General features: G+C 39.8%; 1 protein-coding gene across 3 annotated transcripts; it reads right to left on the reverse strand.

Annotated features, from left to right (window-relative positions):
• Positions 1-2: 2 nt before the first annotated feature.
• On the reverse strand, positions 3-19,515 carry TM4SF19 (transmembrane 4 L six family member 19). Of its 3 annotated transcripts, none has more exons than XM_070370898.1 (6): positions 12,716-19,515; positions 7,866-8,067; positions 7,381-7,458; positions 5,320-5,489; positions 4,885-5,068; positions 3-1,413 (listed from the first exon to the last, which is right to left on the reverse strand). In XM_070370898.1, exons 2-5 carry the CDS (start codon positions 8,043-8,045, stop codon positions 4,888-4,890), a joined length of 609 nt encoding a protein of 202 aa, XP_070226999.1. In that variant the 5' UTR covers positions 8,046-8,067; positions 12,716-19,515; the 3' UTR covers positions 3-1,413; positions 4,885-4,887. The 3 variants fall into 3 exon arrangements, with proteins under 3 accessions (XP_070226999.1, XP_005897872.2, XP_070226995.1); XM_005897810.3 differs by lacking the exon at positions 3-1,413 and adding an exon at positions 1,424-3,692; XM_070370894.1 differs by lacking the exons at positions 3-1,413; positions 12,716-19,515 and adding an exon at positions 1,424-3,692 and having other exon boundaries at positions 7,866-9,384.
• Positions 19,516-21,117: the final 1,602 nt, after the last annotated feature.

Below are 21,117 nucleotides of genomic sequence, written 5' to 3' on the forward strand. Positions count from 1 at the left end.
ACCGAGCTGAAGCAGGGCAATGTTAGCGGTTTCAGTGACAGATCTAAAGCATTCCTGACTTTTTGCATGTGAAAAAATCTTTCCCCTCCTAGGCCTTTCCGAGTTAGAAAGTAAAAATAAATAACAGGTCAGCTATAAAAAGTTACAGGGATTTTTTTTTTTTCTTGAGGAATATAGGTAACCATCTGATGCACGTTCTTAAATTGTTTTTACAAAAATCAGGATCTTACTAGATGGAAACCGCTGACCACAAACACTAGACCATAGACTGCCTAGAGCCAGAGTTTTGATGTTTGAGATTCCTGTAACTGCCCTGTTACCTCACCAAGAACCAGTCAGAAGTTTCAGGAGCTGATCAATTACCTGGGGACCCTCACCCATAATGTTGCCCTGAAAGCCACTGGGGAATATGAATATTGTGAGCGTGGGCTGTCCATTCTCCTTGCTTGTTGCTCTGCAGTAAATGCTGTAGTTTCCTTTACAGCCCAGCAGTAGATTGGCTTCTGCTGTATTGGTAGAAGGAAGCAGTTGAAAATAAAAACCATATGGCTCTCAAAGTCTGAAATATTAACTGAGCCTTTACAGAAATTTTTTGCAGTGTCCTGCTTTAATCCATAACTGTCGACCTACAGATCCCCCAGCCTCACCACCCTGCTGCTCCAGGGCAAAAGGCAGGAAGGAGCAGACTTAGGATGCATTTTCTGCTTACGATTGCACCAGTCCTGGTCCTGTTTTAGAAAGCTGCATTATCCTGTCAGCTTCAAAAACTAAGAGAAGAAATTCGGCCAATACCATACTGACCAAAGGTCCCAAAATGGGAGATAGGTCTTCCGCTTTCTGCATTTCACATTGAAGGAGCTGTGGCATCACAGGTCTCCACCCTCACCATCTGTCTCACCTCCATGCTTCTGAGCATTCTATTTCCTCAGCTGAGGAAACGCTCCCTTCACTCTTTAATGGGCTAACCATTTCAAGAGTCAGTTCAGACATGACTGAAGCCTTCCTTCATCTCTTGACAGATTGCCTCAATCTCTTATTACTCCTGGGCTGACCTCTAACATGGTCCTTACCATATGACATTCAAATTATTAGTCGATGTGTTTCCCTAACCTGACCATGAGCTCTTCAAGGACAGGGACAGGCCCAGAGGCAAGGATCATGCCTCAGGCATAGACCACACAGTGGGTATTCAGTATATACCACTTATTGAAATGCACTGAACACTGGTGGATTAGTCAGCTCAGGCAGCCATAACAAAATACCACAGGCTGGGCGACTTTAACAATGGAAATTTATTTTCTGGAGGCTATAAATCCAAGATCAAGGTGCCAACAAGGCTGGTTCCGACTGAGACGTTTCTCCTTGTCTTGCAGATGGTTACCTTCTGGCTGTGTCCTCACATGGCCTTTTCCTCTGTGCTCCCATGGAGAGAGATCTGGTTTATCATCTACTTTCTTTTTTTCCCACATCTTTTTTTAGCATATACTAAATACTCAAAAATATTTAGTTCTATCTCTGAACTCCATTTAGTGTATCACACTGTTTTAGTTATTGTAGTTTTACATTAGCTTTTAATATCTAGTATAGTCCCACCTCATTCCCTTCTCCTTCAGAAGTCTCCTGGCTAGCCTCGATTGTTCATTTTTCATGTGAACTTTAAAACCAGCTTATCTAATTCCATATCCTTTTCCACCAAATGTCATTGGTGACTTTATTAATATTGTTAAATTTATAGATTAAAGAGCATTCATATTTTATGATGTTAAGTCTTCCTATTGAAGTTCATGGTGTACATTTATATGCAAGTTTGTGTCCAGTAATATTTTAAAGTTTTCTTCAATAAATATTTCACATTCTTGGGAATTCTCTGGTGATCCAGTGGTTAGGACTCCTCACTTTCACTCTCAAGGGCCTAGGTTTTCTCCCTGGACAGGAAATGAGGTTCTCACAGCCACACGGTATGGTGCAGCCAAAAAGTAAGTAAATAAAGAGAAACTAAAAGATAAAAAAAGTGTTTCACATTCTTGTTATGTTGGTAGCTAGGTTTTTTTTTCTTTTTGTTTTTAATATAAATGGGATTTCCCCATCTCCATGTCTGTTAACTGTTTGTTGTTTGTATACATGAAGATTTTTCATTCTGTATATTTTGTACCTATATGTGTGAAATTCTTATTCTTTATAATATAACTTGAGTGCTCTAGATGTGCAATCACATTGTCCAAATATAATGAGAACTTCACTGTCTTTCCTATTTTATATCTGTTAATTTCCCTTTGAATACTTGGTCTTGGGCTAATACCTCAAGAACCATATTAAATGATAATGATAATGAGTATCATCTATTTGGAACTTTGGTGAAATTGCTTCTAGAATTCCTCCATTAAGCATGATGCTGACTTTTAAGTTGAGATAGTTATGTTGTATTATGATCAAGAGGGAGCTGTCTTCTCATTTTCTTGAGTTTTATTAAGAATGTATATTGAGGGGCTTCCATGATTGTCCAGTGGCTAAGACTCTGTGTTCCCAATGCAGGGGACCAGAGTTCGATCCCTGGTCAGTGAACTGCATCCTGCATGCCGCAATTAAGAATATGCATGTCACAACAAGGATCCTCGGATCGTAGCTAAGACTCAGTGCAGTCAAATAAATAATTTTTTTTTAATTAAGAAAAGAAAAAGGATGTAAAGAATGTATGTTGAATTTTATCAAATGCCTTTTCAGACTTTATAAAGAAAATCATTAGGATTTTTTTCCTCCTTAAATCTATTATTATAGGTGAATAAACTTTCTGAAGCTTAATCATGCTTTTATTCTGGAAATGTACTACATTGTCATTTTTATAGTATAATTGACATATGACATTATATTTGTTTCAAGTGTACAACATAATGATTTGATATTTGTATATATTGCAAAATGATCACCACAATAATTCTAGTTAACATTGGCAGCAAATATTAGTTACAAAAATTTTTTTAAAGATCTATTCTCTTAGCAACTTTAAATATGCAATACATATTATTAGTAGTCACATGTTATATATCACATACCCATGACTTAACTATTTTATAATTAGAAGTTTGTACCTTTTGACTCCCTTCATCCATTTCTCTCACTCCCCAACCCTATGTCTGGCAACCACTTGTCTGTCACTGTATCTATAAACTTGGTTTGGTGGCTGTTGTTTTAAATTCCATATATAAATGAGATCATATGGTATCTGTCTTTGTGTGACTTATTTCACTTAGGTCCATCCATGTTGTCACAAATGGCAATATTTCTTTCTTTTTTTTTATGTCTGAAGAATATTCCATTGTGTGTGTATACTATAACATCTTTATCCATTCATCTATTTATTTATTTTTTGGTTGTGCTCGGTCTTTGTTGCTGCGTGGGCTTTTCTCTAGTTGCGGTGAGCAGGGGCTACTCTTTAATTGCAGTTGCCGGCTTCTTTTTGTGGTCCTTCTCTTATTGCAGAGCACAGGCTCCAGGCACCTGGGCTTCAGTAGTGGCAGCACATGGGCTCAATAGTTGGTACTCCCAGCTCTAGAGCACAGGCTCAATAGTTGTGGTGATGAACTTAGATGCTCTTGGGCATGTGGGATCTTCCAGGACTAGGGGTCAAGTCTGTGTCTCCTGCATTTGCCAGCATATTCTTTACCACTGAGCCACCAAGAAAGCCCTCCATTCACCTGTTGATAGACACTTAAATTGTTTCCATGTCTTGGCTATTGAAAATAATGCTGCAACAAACATGAGGGTGCAGATATCTTTTTGAATTAGTGTTACTGTTTGCTTCAGATAAATACCCAAAAGTGGTATTGCTGGATCATGTGGTAGTTCTTTTTTTAATTTTTTGAGGAACCTCCATCCTGTTTTCCATAGTGGTTACACCAGTTTACATTCACATCAACAGGGCACGAGTTCTTTTTTCTCCACGTCCTCACTAACATTTGTTCTTTCTTTCCTTTTTGATAATAGCCATTCTAACAGGTATAAGATGATATCTCATTATGGTTTGCATTTGCATTTCCCTGATGATTAGTAATATTAAGCATCTTTTCATATACCTGTTGTCTCATCCTCTTCTTATAAGGATGCCAGCGTTACTGGATTCGGGTCCCACTCTTATGACCCCATCTAACCTAAGTTAAGGCTTAGGGCTTCCCTGGTGGCTCATTCAGTAAAGAATTTGCCTGCAATGCAGGAGACCTGGGTTTGACCCCTTGGGAAGATCCCCTGGAGGAGGGCATGGCAATCCACTCCAGTATTCTTGCCTGGAGAATCCCCATGGACAGAGGAACCTGGAAGGCTACAGTCCATGGGGTCACAGAGAGTCGGACATGACTGAGCATCTTTCACTCACTCAGCCTTAGTTAGCTTCTTAAAGGTCCTATCTTCAAAGTCACATTGAAGGCTAGAGCTTCAACCTATGAATTTGGGAGCCACAAAATTCAGCCTTATTAATAAGCTGGTGAACTTGAATTTGGAAGATAGGGGCTCCAGTACTGACTTTTCCTGAACCTAATTAAATGCTTTTGGGCGGCAAGTCCATTATCCTCTAGGAGCCTCAACTTCATTTCTAACATGTGGCCAGTTTTACAGGACTGTGGAGAAGCTGAAAGGAGATCATGGCTGGAGGACATTTCATGGACTATAAGTTCCTACACAATAATAATGATTTAACTGTTTCTTCTATTAATATATCATCTTGCAGTAATTGATTTAAAATCCATTGTATCATTCAATATATATGCCAGGAATCATTGTTATTATTACCACATGACTTCCTAAAGGGAACTGTGTTTATAATTCGTACCCTCTCTTGCAGGAAAGGTTCTAGGCAGCACATGATGAAAACACTGATGTATGAGAGGGCATTACCTGTCACTTCTCACAGAGGCTGCAGAAAAGGCCCAGGAAGCTGTTGATGAAATGAATGACCACCAGGAGAATCTGGAGGAGGCTGATGCACAGAAGGGTGGAGAAGAAGCACACGTGCCAAATGACAGCTTTAGAAGGCTCCAGGCAGACAGAGTTCCAGAGTGGATGGTCATACAAATAATTCCTGTCCCAAAAAATAAGGAGACCAGGGGTTGGAATAAGTAAGAAAAGTCCAAGCAACCTCAATAGAAACCTGGGTTCACCCTCAGCTCAGGTCATAGGATTAGACTTTTGAGGGTGACTCTTTTTGTATTTGCAATTTTCTAAGAATCCGAGAAGCAGGATGCTAGAGTGCATGACCAAAAGGGATTTGTAGCCCACGTGTGTGCCTTTCTCTTTCCGAAAAACTGCAAATCCAAGTTTCCATCCATTTACCTGTTATGCAGGTCTTTGAATGGGTAACCATGTTTCCAAGCCTGTGTCTGATTGAAGGGTGAGACATCAAACATGCAAAAAGGACCATCTTTCAGGGCTACTCCAGAAGTGATAAAGCAAATCAAGGCTCCAAGCAAAGCCAGGCCACTTGACAACAGAGCAATAAGCATCTACACAAGGAGAGAGGAAACAGTGAGCCTGAGATGGGTTCATGACTCGGTGACTAGGTGACTTGTGGTGCGATCTGGACAAGTCTCACTTCTCTGGTTCTCAGGTTTTCCCCAGTCATGAGGATAATTCTACCCACAGAACCTCCTTGAAAACATAACCAAGGTAGGGTTGGTTGACAAGGAATCACCGAGTAGAGCCAGGAAGGGGTGGGAAAGAAGGAACAGAAGTGGGAAGGGGGAAACACTGGCACCTTGACCAGGCAGCAAGCTCAGCGTAACTCAACAGGCTCTTCAGAGCTTCTCAGCAGATTGGCATCAAAAACTTGTACACTCAGACTGCAGTCATTTAGTCTCTGGCTTAAAAGGTCAGACTGGTTATCCAAGCCCCAGTCCAACCCTTTTAAGGGAAAGCTATATTTTTTCAAAAGTTCCAAGCTGCCATCCATGATTCCTCTCTTTCTCAAATCAAGGAAGGAAGGGAGGAAGAAGGAGAAGAAGAAAGGAAAGGAGGGAGGGAGGGAGACAGAGACAGACAGACGGGGAGACCAAGTCAGAGATTACACTCTGAAATGACTTGAGTTCTGTCATTGTACTTTTCTAGTCTGTGCACCACTCATTTCCCTCCCAAAAGATAGCGACGTGTTTATTTCCTTGGCAGGACTCTAACTTCCAAATTGGTTTCTTTCTCAGAGTACGAGATTTTTTTTTCACCTTCCAAAAGAACATATTTTAAAAGTTTAAATAAAACATATACACACACACACACATATATATATACATACACAGAAACCATATATAGTTTTTATATAGAATCATAGAGTCATTTTCCCACTGTCAAGCTGGTTTAAAACCCAGGAGGGGCCAAAGAAAGATGCATAGTAAGTTTTGACTCTTAAAAGATTCAAGATGAATTAGTCTGACATAAGCCTAGGATGGTGGTTCTGGAAATATGGTCCCTGTTCCAGCAACATCACATCACCTGGAAACTTGTTAGAAATGCAAATTCTCCCCACAACCCAGTCCCATGGAGTCAGAAACTCTCGGGGTAGGGGGTGCCAGCAATCTGTGTTTTAGCACAGCCTGCAGGGATTCTGATGCACGCATTCAAGTCTGAGGGCCGCTTGCCTAGGAGAAAACCAGACATGACTGAGAACAGATAGTGAATGAGATATGTGGGTGTTTATATTTAATTCTTTAACATGTAATTCTAAATCAGCGGGGTTCCCAACATGTGGGTTGTAGATATCAAAGCAGACTGTAGACACTGTAAAAAGGACACAGATTCATGTGTCTGAGGCTGAATGAGCAATACACCTTATACACTTACGTACTGAGATATTTCAAGTATATATAGATGCTGCTGTAATTAATAAAGTGCACATTTATTCTGGGCCTCAGTTTCATTTTCTGTGAAACGGAGACATTAGACTAGAATCTAGTCATCAGATCTCTGGAGAAACTTTCAGCTCTAAAAAGAAAAAAATAGCCAGGAAATTTTCTATCAATGACACATGACTACAAAGAACATAATTCATGTCCATATTGTTCAACAGGCTAAAACTAATAATAAGAACAGCTCATGTATAACTGAATCACTTTGCTGTACTGTAGAAATTAACAGGACATTGTAAATAACCATACTTCAATAAAATAAATTTTAAAAGAACAGTTCCCCACAAATGTGTTCATTAACACTCCCTGGAATAGGTTCTCTCATTTTAACAGAAGGACCTCAGGTTCAGAAACCTTGCCCAAGAGCTTAGGGCTTTTAAGAAGTATGGTCAGGACTTGACTTCATACCCCACAACTCAAATTGCCTCATCACTCTGCCTCTAAAGTTGTAGAATGTGGGGACATTCTGGCTCTTAGAAGAGTAGAATTGGGTTCTTACCCTTCGGCAGGGCCCGATCTTACTGAAGCAGCCATATCTCCAGCCCATCAGGGAGATCAGGGTAGCTGCAGTGAGAACCTGGAAGAAGAGGGAGTTTGTTAAGACGAGATTAGGTAATTTACATCTCTAACTGCCACCTAAGGCTGTTGAAACAGAGTGGTTGGACATCTCACATGGACTTAGTTATCCTGTATTTCCCAGAGGGTTTGGCTTTGACTGTCAGAACACAATTTTGACTGACTAGCCTGATGTGATTCTATGGACAGCAGCGTTCACACCCAGCCTGCCTAGTCCAAAATCCAGCAAACTTTGATCAGCCTTCCTAGGGTCTTCTATCCCTTGGAGTTGCTATAGATTCACAATCAGTTTGTTAGTTCAAACTTGTTTTCAAGAAATTACAAAACTCCTTCCCTCACCCTGACTTTGTTTCTCCACCCCTGGGGGACACTTTGGGAATTCACACTCAGGGAACCCTGGACACTTACCATGAGGCCTCCTCCCCAGAGCCCAGAGCCCAGCATGGCATGCCTGCCAATGAGGCCCCTCAACAGGTAGGTCACATTCCAGTTAGGAAACAGGAGCAGTGTGTTGGCCACAGCAGCAAACAGGGCTGTAGTCCCAAGGCTCAGCCCCAGAATGCGGGAACAGGTCCGTGAGCATGCCATCACACAGGGAGAGGACAGTGTCCTGGAACCAATGGAAGGAGGGTCATGTAGCTCTGTTACTGGGTCTGACAGGTAGGGGAAACCCCCAGAGCACAGGGCGGGGTGTCATCCTCTTGCTTTAAAAGTTGTCATTTTCAAGGTGTCCATTGTCACAACTTCCATTCAACATTGTACAGGGGATCTTTTCCAGTGCAATAAGAAAATAAAAAGCAGCAAAAGCCACAGATACAAAAGAAGTAAGAATGTCATTAGTCACAGGTAACATGATTATCTGCATGGAAAATTATAAGGAATCTATTAAAAAGTTACTAGAAAGAATAGGTGAGTTTAACAAGGTTACCAAATAAAAAATTAAATATATAAAAATCAATTGTATTTCTATATATAAGCAATGATAAATTATAAAATTTAAAAGAATATTTATAATAGCATAAAATATTAATAGAAAATACAGATAAATTTAACAAAATCTGTGCAAGACCTGTACACTAAAAATTATAAAACATTGCTGAGAAAAAGAAAATCCAAATAAATGCAAAGATAAACATGCTCATGAATCAAAAGACTCAATATCAATGCAACCTCAGTCAAAATCCTACTAGAGTTTTGTTGTAGAAATTGGCAAGCTGAATCTAAGTTTACATGGAAAAGCAAAGAACTGAGATTTTTCAAAACAATTTTGAAAAGAAGAACAAAGTGGGAGGACTTATGTGATTTTAAGACAAATAAAGCTACAGTAATTCCTCAGTGAAGTAATGGTGTATACAGACATGGACCACTGGGACAGACTGGAGAATTCAGAAATAGAGTTATATACATACAATCAAATGATTTTTGAAAAAGATATTTTAGTAGGAAAAGGAGAATCTCTTCAACAAATGATCCTGGAACAATCCATATGTAAAACAAAAATATGTATTTTGCCTATTACTGGTAACCTTATTCAATATTTAACTTGAAATGGACCATGGATCTAAAATCTAATACAAATTTTCTTTTAAAAATGGAGAAAATCATTGGGATTTTGGATTAGATAAAGATTTATTAGAATACAAAAAATACAAGCTATAAAAAGTGAAAAACAACTTCAAAATTAAAAACTTTTGCTCTTCAAAACTACCATTCAGGGGAGTTCCCTAGTGGCCTAGTGGTTAAGGATTCTGAGCTTTCACTTCTGGAGCCTGGGTTCAATCCCTGATCAGGGTCCTGAGATTCCTCCACAAGTCATGCGGCATGGCCAAAAATCCCCCCAAAACAAAAACACAATAAGCTACTGATGCATGCAACAAAATGGATGAGTCTCCAAGGCATAAAGCTAAATGAATGAAGCCAGAAAACTACTCACTCTATGATTCTGTGTATATGAACTTCTAGAAAAGGCAGAACTATAGTCTAGTGATGGGATCAGTGGTTGCCAGGTGCTGGGAATAGAAGAGGGGATTAATATAAGGGACACAAGGAAACTTTTTGAGGTGATAGAAATGTTCTAAATCCAGATTCTGGTGAATACCACAACTACATATATTGACAAAACTCACCAAATTACTCTTAAAATTTGTGAATTTTATATTTTAATTATATATCAATAAAATTGATTAAAAATTAAAAGTTTGTGTCCAGATAGGTTGAAAAATGCCTCCTCCACACCGATACTTTTAGCCATTTCTCCCTTTTAAATTTTCGCTGATCTGTGAACTTTTTATGTATATGAATTAGAATAGGACTAGTATTTGGTAGACTCAGGTCAGTGTGAATCTGAAAAAACCTATACCATGACATCTCCAAGAAGTGGTTTGTTGCCACTTTGCAATTCAGTTACATGTCTGTCTCAACTTAAGGCTCTTGACACTCCTCTCCTAACAGACCAGCTTTGCCCATAATCAGAAAATATGTGTGGATCAGAGCCTCCACCCCAATCTCTCTTTTACATATAAACATATAACTAAATATATAATATTTCAGAGTTAAAGAATTAAGCATAATGTATATATTTGCCCTTACTAGTTGTGTGGAATAATTGAACAACATCCATGTAAACACAACTGGTTTACAAAATGGATCCTTACCACTGAGAAATATTACTATCATCTTCCAGTACTCCTTCCCAGTACTCCTTCCTGGGAAGGACTACCCTAAATTTTAATTTTATCATACCTTTTTAAAAATGGTTTTACAAATTATGAACTTAATTAAAAACAAACAAACCACCTTAATTAGCCTAGGATTTTTTATTTGTCCAGACTTCATCTTTTACAGAGACTGGTGTCAGACACAGCATTGAGAAGTCCATTTGGGTGGGGCGCGAAGGGGTGGGGTGCTCTTGTGCTGTCGGCCCCCACCTCCCACATTCCCCAGCCTCCGCAGTCCTTGGTGATCTTTTACTTCCCCTAATCTCAGAGCCCAAACACCTCAGCAGCTCCTCCCAGCAGGGAATTTCCTGATGCAATTGCTAATATTTTAGTGGGATGAGTTGTCTTCACCATGTGCCCTCTGCACTGGGTTTTTCTTCTAGAGAAAAAGTTATTTTCTCATGGTGAGTAAAATAACTTGTCCCTGATGAAAGCAAGTTCAGATCTGTGGAGGCGGGGCACACGTTGGAGCAGATGGGGGTAGGATAAGGAGGAACAGTGGCCCTTTCCCCTGAGAATCAAGGGGCCTAGAGGGAAGGGGAGGCACCAGGGATCAGGAGGGATGGCGTGTCCCTTCCCGTACCCCTGTCCCCCAGCGGAAAACCAAGGAGCCATCTTTTCCTGAAGTAGTCCTCCAAGCCGATATGGTACCGGCTGTTTCCTCCCTAGGATTGTAGTCAGGAGACAGGGCGCCTGTAAGGTAACAACTCCTCACCCCCAACAGTGTGTGATGCAGCCTCCAGCTGGGCTCTTAGGGCGTGTCTCCAATCCAGGGTTGAACTAACCAATCCAGGCTGTTAGCAAATTAACCTACACACCTCCCAGATGACTGACATTTTGTTAGGGGCCCAAGAAAGGACTGGTGTGTGGCTGGACTTGGAGGCATACTCTCTGGCTGGGAGAAACTTCTGTTCAGGAATGCCTTCAGCTGCCTTTGAATCATTCCACCTATGAGTAAGGCCTGTCTAGATACAGATCACTGACATGGACAGGCCCTAATCTCTTCTATGGACTTTTTTCCAATCTGGAGTTTTAGAAGGGAAACTAGGGCCTTCCCTAGTGGTCCAATGGCTAAGACCTTGCGCTACCAATGCAGGGGGCCCAGGTTCCATCTCTGATCAGAGAACTAGACCCCACAGGCCAACTGAAAAGATCCCTCCTGCCACAAGGAAGATCAAAGGTGCCACATGCTGCAACTAAGACCCGGTGCAGCTAAATAAATAAATAAGGGAAAGGAAAAGACATGAACATGCAGAGGAAAACTAAATTGAGCATGGCCTTTGGGATGAGTGGGATTCAGAGGATCCTGGCTGTCCTACTTCTCTGCTAAAAGCACTTGTGCTGCTGCTGCATCTCGCAGGGCAGTGGCTCAGTTTGAATTTCACTTCCTCCCTGACTTTGTTCCTCTAGAAACCACAATATTTTTAGGAATGCTTCCACAAATGTGAGCCAGGAGATTAGGAAAGAGTTTGGCTAATTTGATATGTGAAGAGACAAGCCGGGTCATAAGGTAAAACTTTACAACCAGGCTTTAGGGGAGGCCCTGATCTAAGTTGAGATCTGGGGTAAGTGAACAAACAACTCATTAGCTAGATGTCTGGGTAACAGTTTTAAGTGATCAGCTAAGCCTTAAGGCGATGGCACCCCACTCCAGTACTCTTGACTAGAAAATCCCATGGACGGAGGAGCCTGGTAGGCTGAAGTCCATGGGGTCACGAAGAGTTGGACACGACTGAGCGACTTCACTTTCATTTTTCACTTTCATGCACTGAAGAAGGAAATGGCAACCCACTCCAGTGTTCTTGCCTGGACAATCCCAGGGACGGGGGAGCCTGGTGGGCTGCCGTCTATGGGGTCACACAGAGTTGGACTCGACTGAAGCAACTTAGCAGCAGCAGCAGCAAGTCATATAGAAGAGCTTGTAAATTCTATGTGTCTCTAGATCTACCTCACTTATTACTTAGCCAGCCTTTTTATCATTCTTTCATCAAAATATTATATTAAGTGACCACTGTCTGCCAAGGCACTATTCACTCTGGTGAACCAGAGACAACCTCTTCTCTTGAGGAACTTAAAGTCTGGTGGGGACACTAACCAGGCAATGAGCAAGTACTGAGCCATGGACTTCAGCCTACCAGGCTCCTCCATCCATGGGATTTTCCAGGCAAGAGTACTGGAGTGGGTTGCCATTGCCTTCTCCGGAGTACTGAGCAGAACTGTCCAATTGAAGGTGTGATGGGAGCACCAGAGGATCGCCTAATCCTGCCTGCAGAAGCATGCAGAGCCTCCTGGAGGAAGTGCTATCCAAGCTAAAACTTAACAAGGTATTAGATGGGCAAAGTTTGGAAGGGAAAAGTATTCTAAGCATGTGTAAAGGTTTGAAGTTGATAGACTGAGGCAAAGAGATGTTAAATTGCCTGAAGTCACACAGAGCTCAGCGGCTGAGGCAGGTATCCTCTGGATTAGAAGTTTGTGCTCTTAAAAGCTAGACCAAACTATTAGCTGGCCATCCCCTCACTGGGCCCTTTCCTTTCTGCTTACCTGCTTCCAGTGGCAAGAATCAGGATGAGAGACAGAGAACCTGGAAAAGGGCCCCGTGTTCAGAGTGGGCTTAAACTCCTGTGGCCTCAGCTGGGACTCCTGCAGGGCTGGACTGCAGGCTGTTCTTTCCAGACTCCTACAAAGGGCCAGGGCGGCACTGTTTATATGCAGAGGTCACTCAGGCGGGTGCATGGTGTGGAGACATGCCCCCACAACACTGCCTACAGATCTCCAACAAGGAAGCTCTGCTCTTCTGAAGAGCCCTCTCCTGATGACCCACCCTCTGCTCATTTTCATGTGACACTAAGAAAGGAACCAGGAGGCATGGCCTCGTGAGTAAAATGCCTTATGAGTCAGAGGATGGTACCCATGAGAAATATCTTAACCTCCCTTCTTTCCCAAGCGGCAACAGTGTTTCACACACTATCTGCACATATCTGTTTCACTCTCTGCAAAGTTTGGGCTCTTTGAAAAAAACAGCACCAAGCAGGGCAACCATTTTTTTCCTTATCACCTCCCTTACTTTGCTCTTCGCTGTGCTTTTTAATAGCTTTTTAACTTTCTAACTTTCAAGCTCCAGGCCACCATCATCTTGTACCACCATTTTAATAGTAGAGTGTTTGCTATTAGATAAGCCATTGGATTCAGAACAGAAATACCTTCTAAAATCTGAATGATATCTGACAGTCTGCCATCAAATCATTCTAATTGCCGAACTATGAAATGTTCTGGTAGCTCAGCACCTGCAATGCAGGAGACCCGTTTGATCCCTGGCTTGGGAAGATCCCCTAGAGAAGGGATAAGCTACCGACTCTGGTTGTCTTGGGCTTCCCTGGTGGCTCAGATGGTAAAGAATATGCCTACAATGCGGGAGACCTGGGTTTGATCCCTGGGTTGGGAAGATTCCCTGGAGAAGGGAACGGCTACCCACTCCAGTATTCTTGCCTGGAGAATTCCATGGACAGAAGAGCCTGGCAGGCTACAGTCCGTGGGTTCTCAACGAGTCGGACAGGACTGAATAACTTTCACTTTCTTTCATGAAATGTTCTAACAGATACTGTATGTAAAATCCTTTTGCTGAAATCCAAGAAAATGAGAGGGCTTGCATCTTATGCTGTGAGAGGAATCTTACCTCTTATTTCTCAAAATAAACTTGTGAGGTAGGTATCATTTTGTAAATGAGAAACTGAGGCCCAGATTATTACTGAGGCTCAATGAACTATGCAAGTTCACATAGCTAATAGGTATTTGTAGCAGAAATTGAGACCCAGATCTCTTAGATGCCAAAGCACTTTAGCATTGCCTCCAAGAAGCCAGTTGGAATTTGGGTTGGGGGAAAAAAATCTCAAATATCAATGTGTGGGGCTGTAGAGTGTAGTTAGATGACATAGGATCATTTCCCCAAACTCACTCACTCTTACTCTGAGCAAGTCGAATTCCTCTGGGCTATAATCTCTTCATGTGCATGATGAAGCTAATCTAATACTTATTTTACTTGCTTTAAGTCTGTTGTAAAGATCTAATGAGATAGTTTGTGAATGTGTTTTATAAGGTAAATAATGTTTGTTCTTAATATAAAGCTTTTTGAGTCCTCAGCCTAGTATCTTCTATCAAAATTCAATTCTCTGGGTGACATAAGAATTCACTTGGGCTCTAAATGATTCCCTTTTATCATGAAAATGGAAACTGGATCCTATTTAATGAACTTTTCCAGAGTGGTTTACCAGCTTGTGTGTCAGGCACATATACATCCGCATGCACAGAAATTTCATACAAAGCATAGAAAGCTTATATACAGTTTAAAGGAGCCTTAATAACATAATTTTCCTTCTCATACATAAGAACACCAAGGGTTTCTTATGTATGTTTTTATGTTTCTCATAAAAACACCAAGGGTTTTTTCAGTATTGTTTTCATCATTAGTAGAATCTCTGTGCAGTTACTCCAGCCAGTGCATGAATTCATTCATTAATCAAGCGATTCCTGAGTTCCTACTGTGTTCTAAGCTTTATGCTAGATTCTGAGTCTACAGAGCAGAGTAAGATACAGCAGCAGCCCCTGCCCTCATGAATCTCAACTGTGGGGGAAGAGGCATATAAATAGCATAGGTAAGTAAAAATGAAGTGGAAAGTGGCAAAGATTTTTTAAACAGGACATGAAAAGCAGGGCCCATAAAGAAAAAGACTGATAAATGGAACTTAAAATCTTAAGAACCACTTTTCAAAACACATTATGAGAGTGAAAAAGCAAACTACAGATAGGAAAAAACATTCACAATATATATGACAAACGCCTCATGCCTGGAATTATAAAGAACTCCTACAAACCAGTGAAGACAAAAACCAGTAAAAACTGGGCAAATGACTTGAGCACACACTTCTCAAAAAGGATCACCAAATGGCCAATTAGTATATGAAAAGCTCTAACTCATTAAGAAAAGGCAAATTAAAACCACAATGGATACTACCAAACACCTACTGGAATGGCTTGAATTAAAAACATTGGTAAGAATGTGAAGCAATTGGAATGCAACATTGCCAGTGGGAGTGTAAATTAGTATGACCACTTCGGTTAACTGTTTGGCAATATCATTTACCAAATGAAATATTCACCTACACTGTGACATAGCTATTCCCATTTTAGGTATTCCCCAGCAAAGGAAAATGCTGGAATTTGACTTTAACACCTTAAAGAGCTAAACACAGTTTGGGTTGGTGAAGGCAGTTTAAGTCTTTGTGACAAATAATTCAATGATTAATCTTATGAACAAGACCCTTCTTTTAGAAACTATATACTTGCTATAAACAATTATACTAAGGCCAGCTTAGGTCAAATTCTTCATTCCCTTTTGGTAAGACCTCTATGGTCACAGAGGCCTGGTCACTGCTGTGACAGAACTAAACATTATCTTTTTGCAGATATGTTAATGATATTAGAAGTTGGCTCTATTAGAGGCACAGCTACTAATTATCACTTGGTTGGTGATACTTCTACGGGGAAGCAAACAGGAATCCAGGGAGGGCACAAATTAATGGGGCCTGGGTGGGAAAACTATTTGCCTAATGCCATAAAAGGCTTCCCAAGGCTGAAAGGCTTTCAAAAACAGAATCGATGTTCCATCCTCGACTGGAGGTGGGATTTGAGCAAGGAATAATGGAAGTTGAGAAGATGGAATTCACTGGTAGAAGGGAAAAGGAAAAGATGATTACAATCAGGCCAGTCTTTCCCAAACAAGAGTGACAGACTCATCAGCTTCCTTGTGTGGGTTTCAGCCTCAACTGACAGCTGACTAAATAAGGAAGCACATTTTCCTTAATTGGAGAGAAAAAAAAAGGAAGATAAAAAATGTTGAAAGAGTTGCCATTTATACCAGTTCACTGAAGAGGAAGTTTGGGATTTTTTTCCTTTTTCTTCATTAGTATAAAAATATAACAAATACTCAAATTAAGCTTCCATCTCCAACATCACACTGAAACTATTCTTAGTCTTCAATGACTTCTTGTCTATTGAACACTTGACCCTAGACAGAATTAGACATAGTTGGCGACTAGATGCTTCTTGAACGTTCTCACTCTGGTGTTTCTCCTCCTTCACAGGTCATACCTCCTAGACTGGGCCTCTTCATGTTGGTAATCTCCAGGCCTCAGTTCTGGACCATCTTCTCTTTCTCCCTAGTGACCTCATTCTTTCTCATGGCTCTAAACTCCATCTGTAACACTGATGATTTCTAAAATCTCTTAGGTTCAGTTCACCTCTCCTCCAAGCATCAGAATCATGTGTTCAACATGCTGTACTACACCTGCACTTGGAAGTGCCGAGGTGAACACATCCAAAATGATTTTTCCACTACATCTGCTTGATCCACCAGTCTGTCTGTCTCAGGAATGACATCACTACCTACCTACTGCCTCAAACTTGCCATCCTTGATTTCCCTTTCCTCACTGCCCCACATCTAATCCAACAGCTGTCTTTACATTTTTACTTTAAAATGCATCATACACCACACTGCAGTTCCATTGCTATTACTCTAGTCCAGGCAATTTCCACTTTGTACCCTAATCACTGCAACAGTCTCTTTTCCAGTTTGTCTCCACATTCACAGCTTCTCATTAAACTATTAACAGTATATGTACTCTTTACCAGGCCTAATGTGTTATATGATCTGGCTTTTACGTATTTTATGCCACTCCTTTTGCTTACTACATGCCAGACACATTGGCCTTCCCTCAATACCTCAGATCATCAAGAACTTTGCTGCTCCATAGCCCTTATACTTGTTCTCCTTGGAAATTTTCCTACTTTTATTTAGCATGGGCCACCTTTTCATCCTTCCTGTGTCAGCCGAAAAGTTAACTCCCCAACATATTATTTAAAGCAGAATTCTCTACTGGCTCCTTTCCCAGTTCTGTTCACAGAGTTTGAATAAAAATCTGTTATTTTTTTCATTTGTTTACCATCTGTATTCCTAACTGAAAAGGAGGTTCTCTGAGGGCAGGGACTGTCTGTTTTGGTCATCACAATCTCTGTAACTCTTGGCTTTTCTCCCATTAATTTAGTAATTACTTTTTTCCTTCACCTAAGCTGAGTCCTTAGTCATTAGTCACTGCTGGTCTGAAAGACTAGACTCTATGTGACATATTCATTGGACTACCAATACGTCAAATATACAATCTTAGTTTCCTTACAAGGCTATCTAACCCAACAATTTCATGAACAGTTCAGCCAACATTCATAGAGCTTTCATCATGAATGTTCAACATATAACTAAGAGTAGAGAAGAAGCTAACAAACGTTACCCTTGATAATAGAATGATGAACTAACCTTTGTCAGTAAACACCAGTGTCCTCAACATGAGAACATGAGGGCAAGCAAAACTGAATTATATTAACAAAAGTATCAACAGTACCCAGTCTTACCTCACAAAAGCAGTAATGCAAAAAAACTAATACTGAAAAGTTTTTGATTTTATTTCCAAGATCAAATATTACAACAGGACATTTACATGTATTTATAAAAAAATGCAGCAGTTGAATTTATAGATCAGAGGTTTCCTTGAGTTTGGTCCCTCTCTCAGCACAGTGAGCTGATGTCTTCGAAAGACTCCCCTCCCTCCCCCACCCCAAATGTCCCACCGCCCCTCCCCAATTCAAGTTGCAGTATCAATATAAAGTAACTGGGTACAACACAGCAAGAATATTCACAATTTGGTACAGCCAAAACCAGAGGATCACCAAGAGAAAGATCCTCATTTTAGAAATTATTTACCTATAGACTATGTGTATCTATAGATATATCACACCCAGTTATCTAAGATTTCCCTGGTTTTAGAGCAAGTGGAAGTTCCATTGAGTCTTAGCCAGCAGTTACAGCTCTGCTTTATCTAACAGCATGTTTTTCTCCTCCTACAAGTTTATATTTCCTATGGTCTCCTTATGTCTTCAAATTTAAGGCTTTCCCTAGCACCTTTATTATCTCTTACTAGATATACAGGAGGGTCTTTCAAGTGTCTTAAACAAAAAAATTTAGTGGATGATCCTGTCGCCCCTTTCTCACTGGTCCCAAAGCCTTCTTCCCACTCTTGAGAAGAACTGCAGAAACAAATGATCTCTCCTAGCACCATGGGATTAAAGCCCTGAAAATTGAGAACTATATGTTATGTGCATTTTAGGGAGCACTTGCCAGAAACACTACAATAGGAGCACTGTCTCTGTCCATTACCTTCTTGGATTCAATAACCAAGTTACACTACAGATTAAATTTAGAGCTTGTCCTGCATTAAGAATGCAAATCTCACTGAGACCACCACTTTATCCAGAATAAGTTGAGTATACAAACATCCCAGGGAATTTCTAAATACCATTAGAAACTGCTTGAGAACACTAAAGCAAATACCCTAAGTTGACTTCACTCAAGTCCCCAACCCACCCCCGTCCCTATCCCCAAATTCCATTCCTTGATTAACTTCTCCGAATAAGATGGGAAGTGAGGTTTGGAAAATGACATGAAAAATGCTGAAAAACACAATAGTGAAGACACCAGAATTGGACACTCCAGATGACTCAAAATGCAGTTAAAACTGAACTCATACAAAGCATGCAGAGAAGCCTACAAACACTCCTGAGAGTTTCCATGGAACAATCAATACCTACTTTCTTTCTTAAAGGGTTAAAATAATAATAATAAAAGACACCAGATGCTTAGAAGTTGTTAACAATCAAAAGGAAAACCGTTCTAAAAAAAAAGATTCTTAAAGGAGTGAATAAAATTATTTCTAAGATTCATGCCAAAGCTTGGCTGGAAGCCCCTCAAAATCCAAGTATCATATAAGCATCAACCTGTATTCATTTCTCTACAACTAAGACTAGAGGATTATCTCACAGCTTTACTGTCTCCCAGCAAATTTTAAACAGTCTTTCCAAATCTAAGGGACAAACCTAGGAAAGGAACAAGGCCCAAGTCCCCAAATAGGTAAGATAAACAGCCACTACAAGCTTACTACTAATTAGCTGAAATGTGGAGGTCACATACTACTTTCATTCTAATTAGCAGGTAAGAGGGGATTTTCTGGTGGCAGTGGTCACTCCATGTGAGGTTTAACTTACAGGGCAGTTAAATTATCAAAAAGCTACTGTTAAGAGCATATGATTAGTGTCAAAAACCTATTTATATTTTGAATCACACCATTTATTGATATTTTTCATTATTAAGAACACAGAAGCTTGAGAAAAGCATACTATAAAACCATTTTGTTGAAAACAGAAAGATATCCAACTAAGCATCAACATTCCAATGTCATTAACTTGAATATGTCCTGGTGACACGTACTAGAGTCAGCGACCTTGACAGAGGAAAATTTAAAAAAAAATAAAAGGCAGAATGGCAGGGAATGGTTCCAGACCAAGAATTTCTCTCCCTTATCAGTTAAGATGCCCATATTGAGTCTTTGAAAAAAAAAAACAAATAGAAAAGACTTTAAGGAGGGGAGAATTCAATTCCAAGTCAGAATTTATCTAATGATTTGAAATGTTTCCCATTTTATTTACCATGTCTAATAAATGAGTGATTCATGGTGGCCAAGTTAGATAAATAATTTCCTTCAATGGAGATAAAATTTTTCTTACATTAAGTAGAGCTTATTCTTCCAATCTATAAACCCAAGTGACTTTATAAGGGATATAAAATCTTAGGGCATTTTGATCTCTGTAGAGGAAACACTATTAAGCAAACAACAAAAACTTGTTTGGTGCAACAGAATTAAGTACAACAAGGCAAAAGTCCATATTTATAGATTAATATGTGATTGTTCTTAGGCAAAATACTACCATCAGTATTTATATCTCTAATCCTACAAGTCTGGTTATCTTTTGAAAATGCTTTACAGAAATACTAAATTATGTTTAATTAAGGTAGTTCATATTAGATTGCTCAACTCTACTTTGAGATCATATGTCAAAGAAAAGCCTGTACCAAAACTATTATGTTTATGAGAAAGACTGAGATTCTAAGCAATACAACAGCATTCCATAAGCTAAAGAAGGGGGAAGGGTGTCATGGACTAGCTATTCTATATTTGGAATAAGGATTCCTAGGTAGAGAGTTATAAAAAATGATGTTTGCCTCAAATTCTTTCCTGGTATATTAATTTATAAAAAATGAAAAGTTATTAAAAGTCAGAAATGGAATTTCTTAAACATATCCAATTTCATTAAAAATCATGACATTTTCTGAGAATAGATGTCAAAAATCAAGAAGAGAATGGAAACATAAAAGAGAAAGTTGTATTAAAAGATTTTCTAATTAAGGGTCTCATTACATTCAATAATTTAATCACACAATCACTTCATGGGAAAACTACCAAGGTCATCATAATCTCTATTTAAAAAAAAGCTAAGATACTAATCTGTCTCTCTAGCAGGACTGACACATAGGTGAATCAAAGACCGAAACAGCCATCACTGAAATATAGAATTTTGACATATCAGGAGAAATCACCACACTGGCTTGGTGTTCTATGTTGGTTATTTTCAGTACTACAGAACATTTTTACCACTATTCTAAAATGTATACAGTGCAATACTAAGTTTCATGGCAAGACAGTAAGTAAAATGCTAAGCAAGGCAAATAAATGAAGTTAAATATTAATAGTACACAGCTGTCCTTAAGTGGCTTTTTCATCAAGGCTTATGTTTATTGGAAAATTGCTGTTCACCAGAAGGGTGGGTTCTTCTTACTATCATTTAGTTTTACACAAGACTTTACTTACTCATCAACCTCCATTCCGTGATTTACTATTGAGTAATACTTCTGAGTACTATTTACTCTCTCTCTCCGGCTCTAAATGAAAGAGACCCAGAAAGACAGAAAATGACACCATGGAGATACACTCTATGGGATAAGAAA

This window comes from Bos mutus, chromosome 1, assembly GCF_027580195.1.
Source record: "Bos mutus isolate GX-2022 chromosome 1, NWIPB_WYAK_1.1, whole genome shotgun sequence".
NCBI classification, from domain to species: Eukaryota; Metazoa; Chordata; class Mammalia; order Artiodactyla; family Bovidae; genus Bos; species Bos mutus.

What these genes read in the sequence shown, in the direction of transcription:
- TM4SF19 (XM_070370898.1), bottom strand. Translation starts at nt 8,045, where the DNA reads ATGGCATGCTCACGGACCTGTTCCCGCATTCTGGGGCTGAGCCTTGGG. An exon ending in AGATCGGGCCCTGCCGAAGG is followed by an intron (nt 5,490 to 7,380) that starts GTAAGAACCCAA and finishes CTCCTTGTGTAG; the next exon opens with ATGCTTATTGCTCTGTTGTC. An exon ending in TTCAAAGACCTGCATAACAG is followed by an intron (nt 5,069 to 5,319) that starts GTAAATGGATGG and finishes TTTTTGGGACAG; the next exon opens with GAATTATTTGTATGACCATC.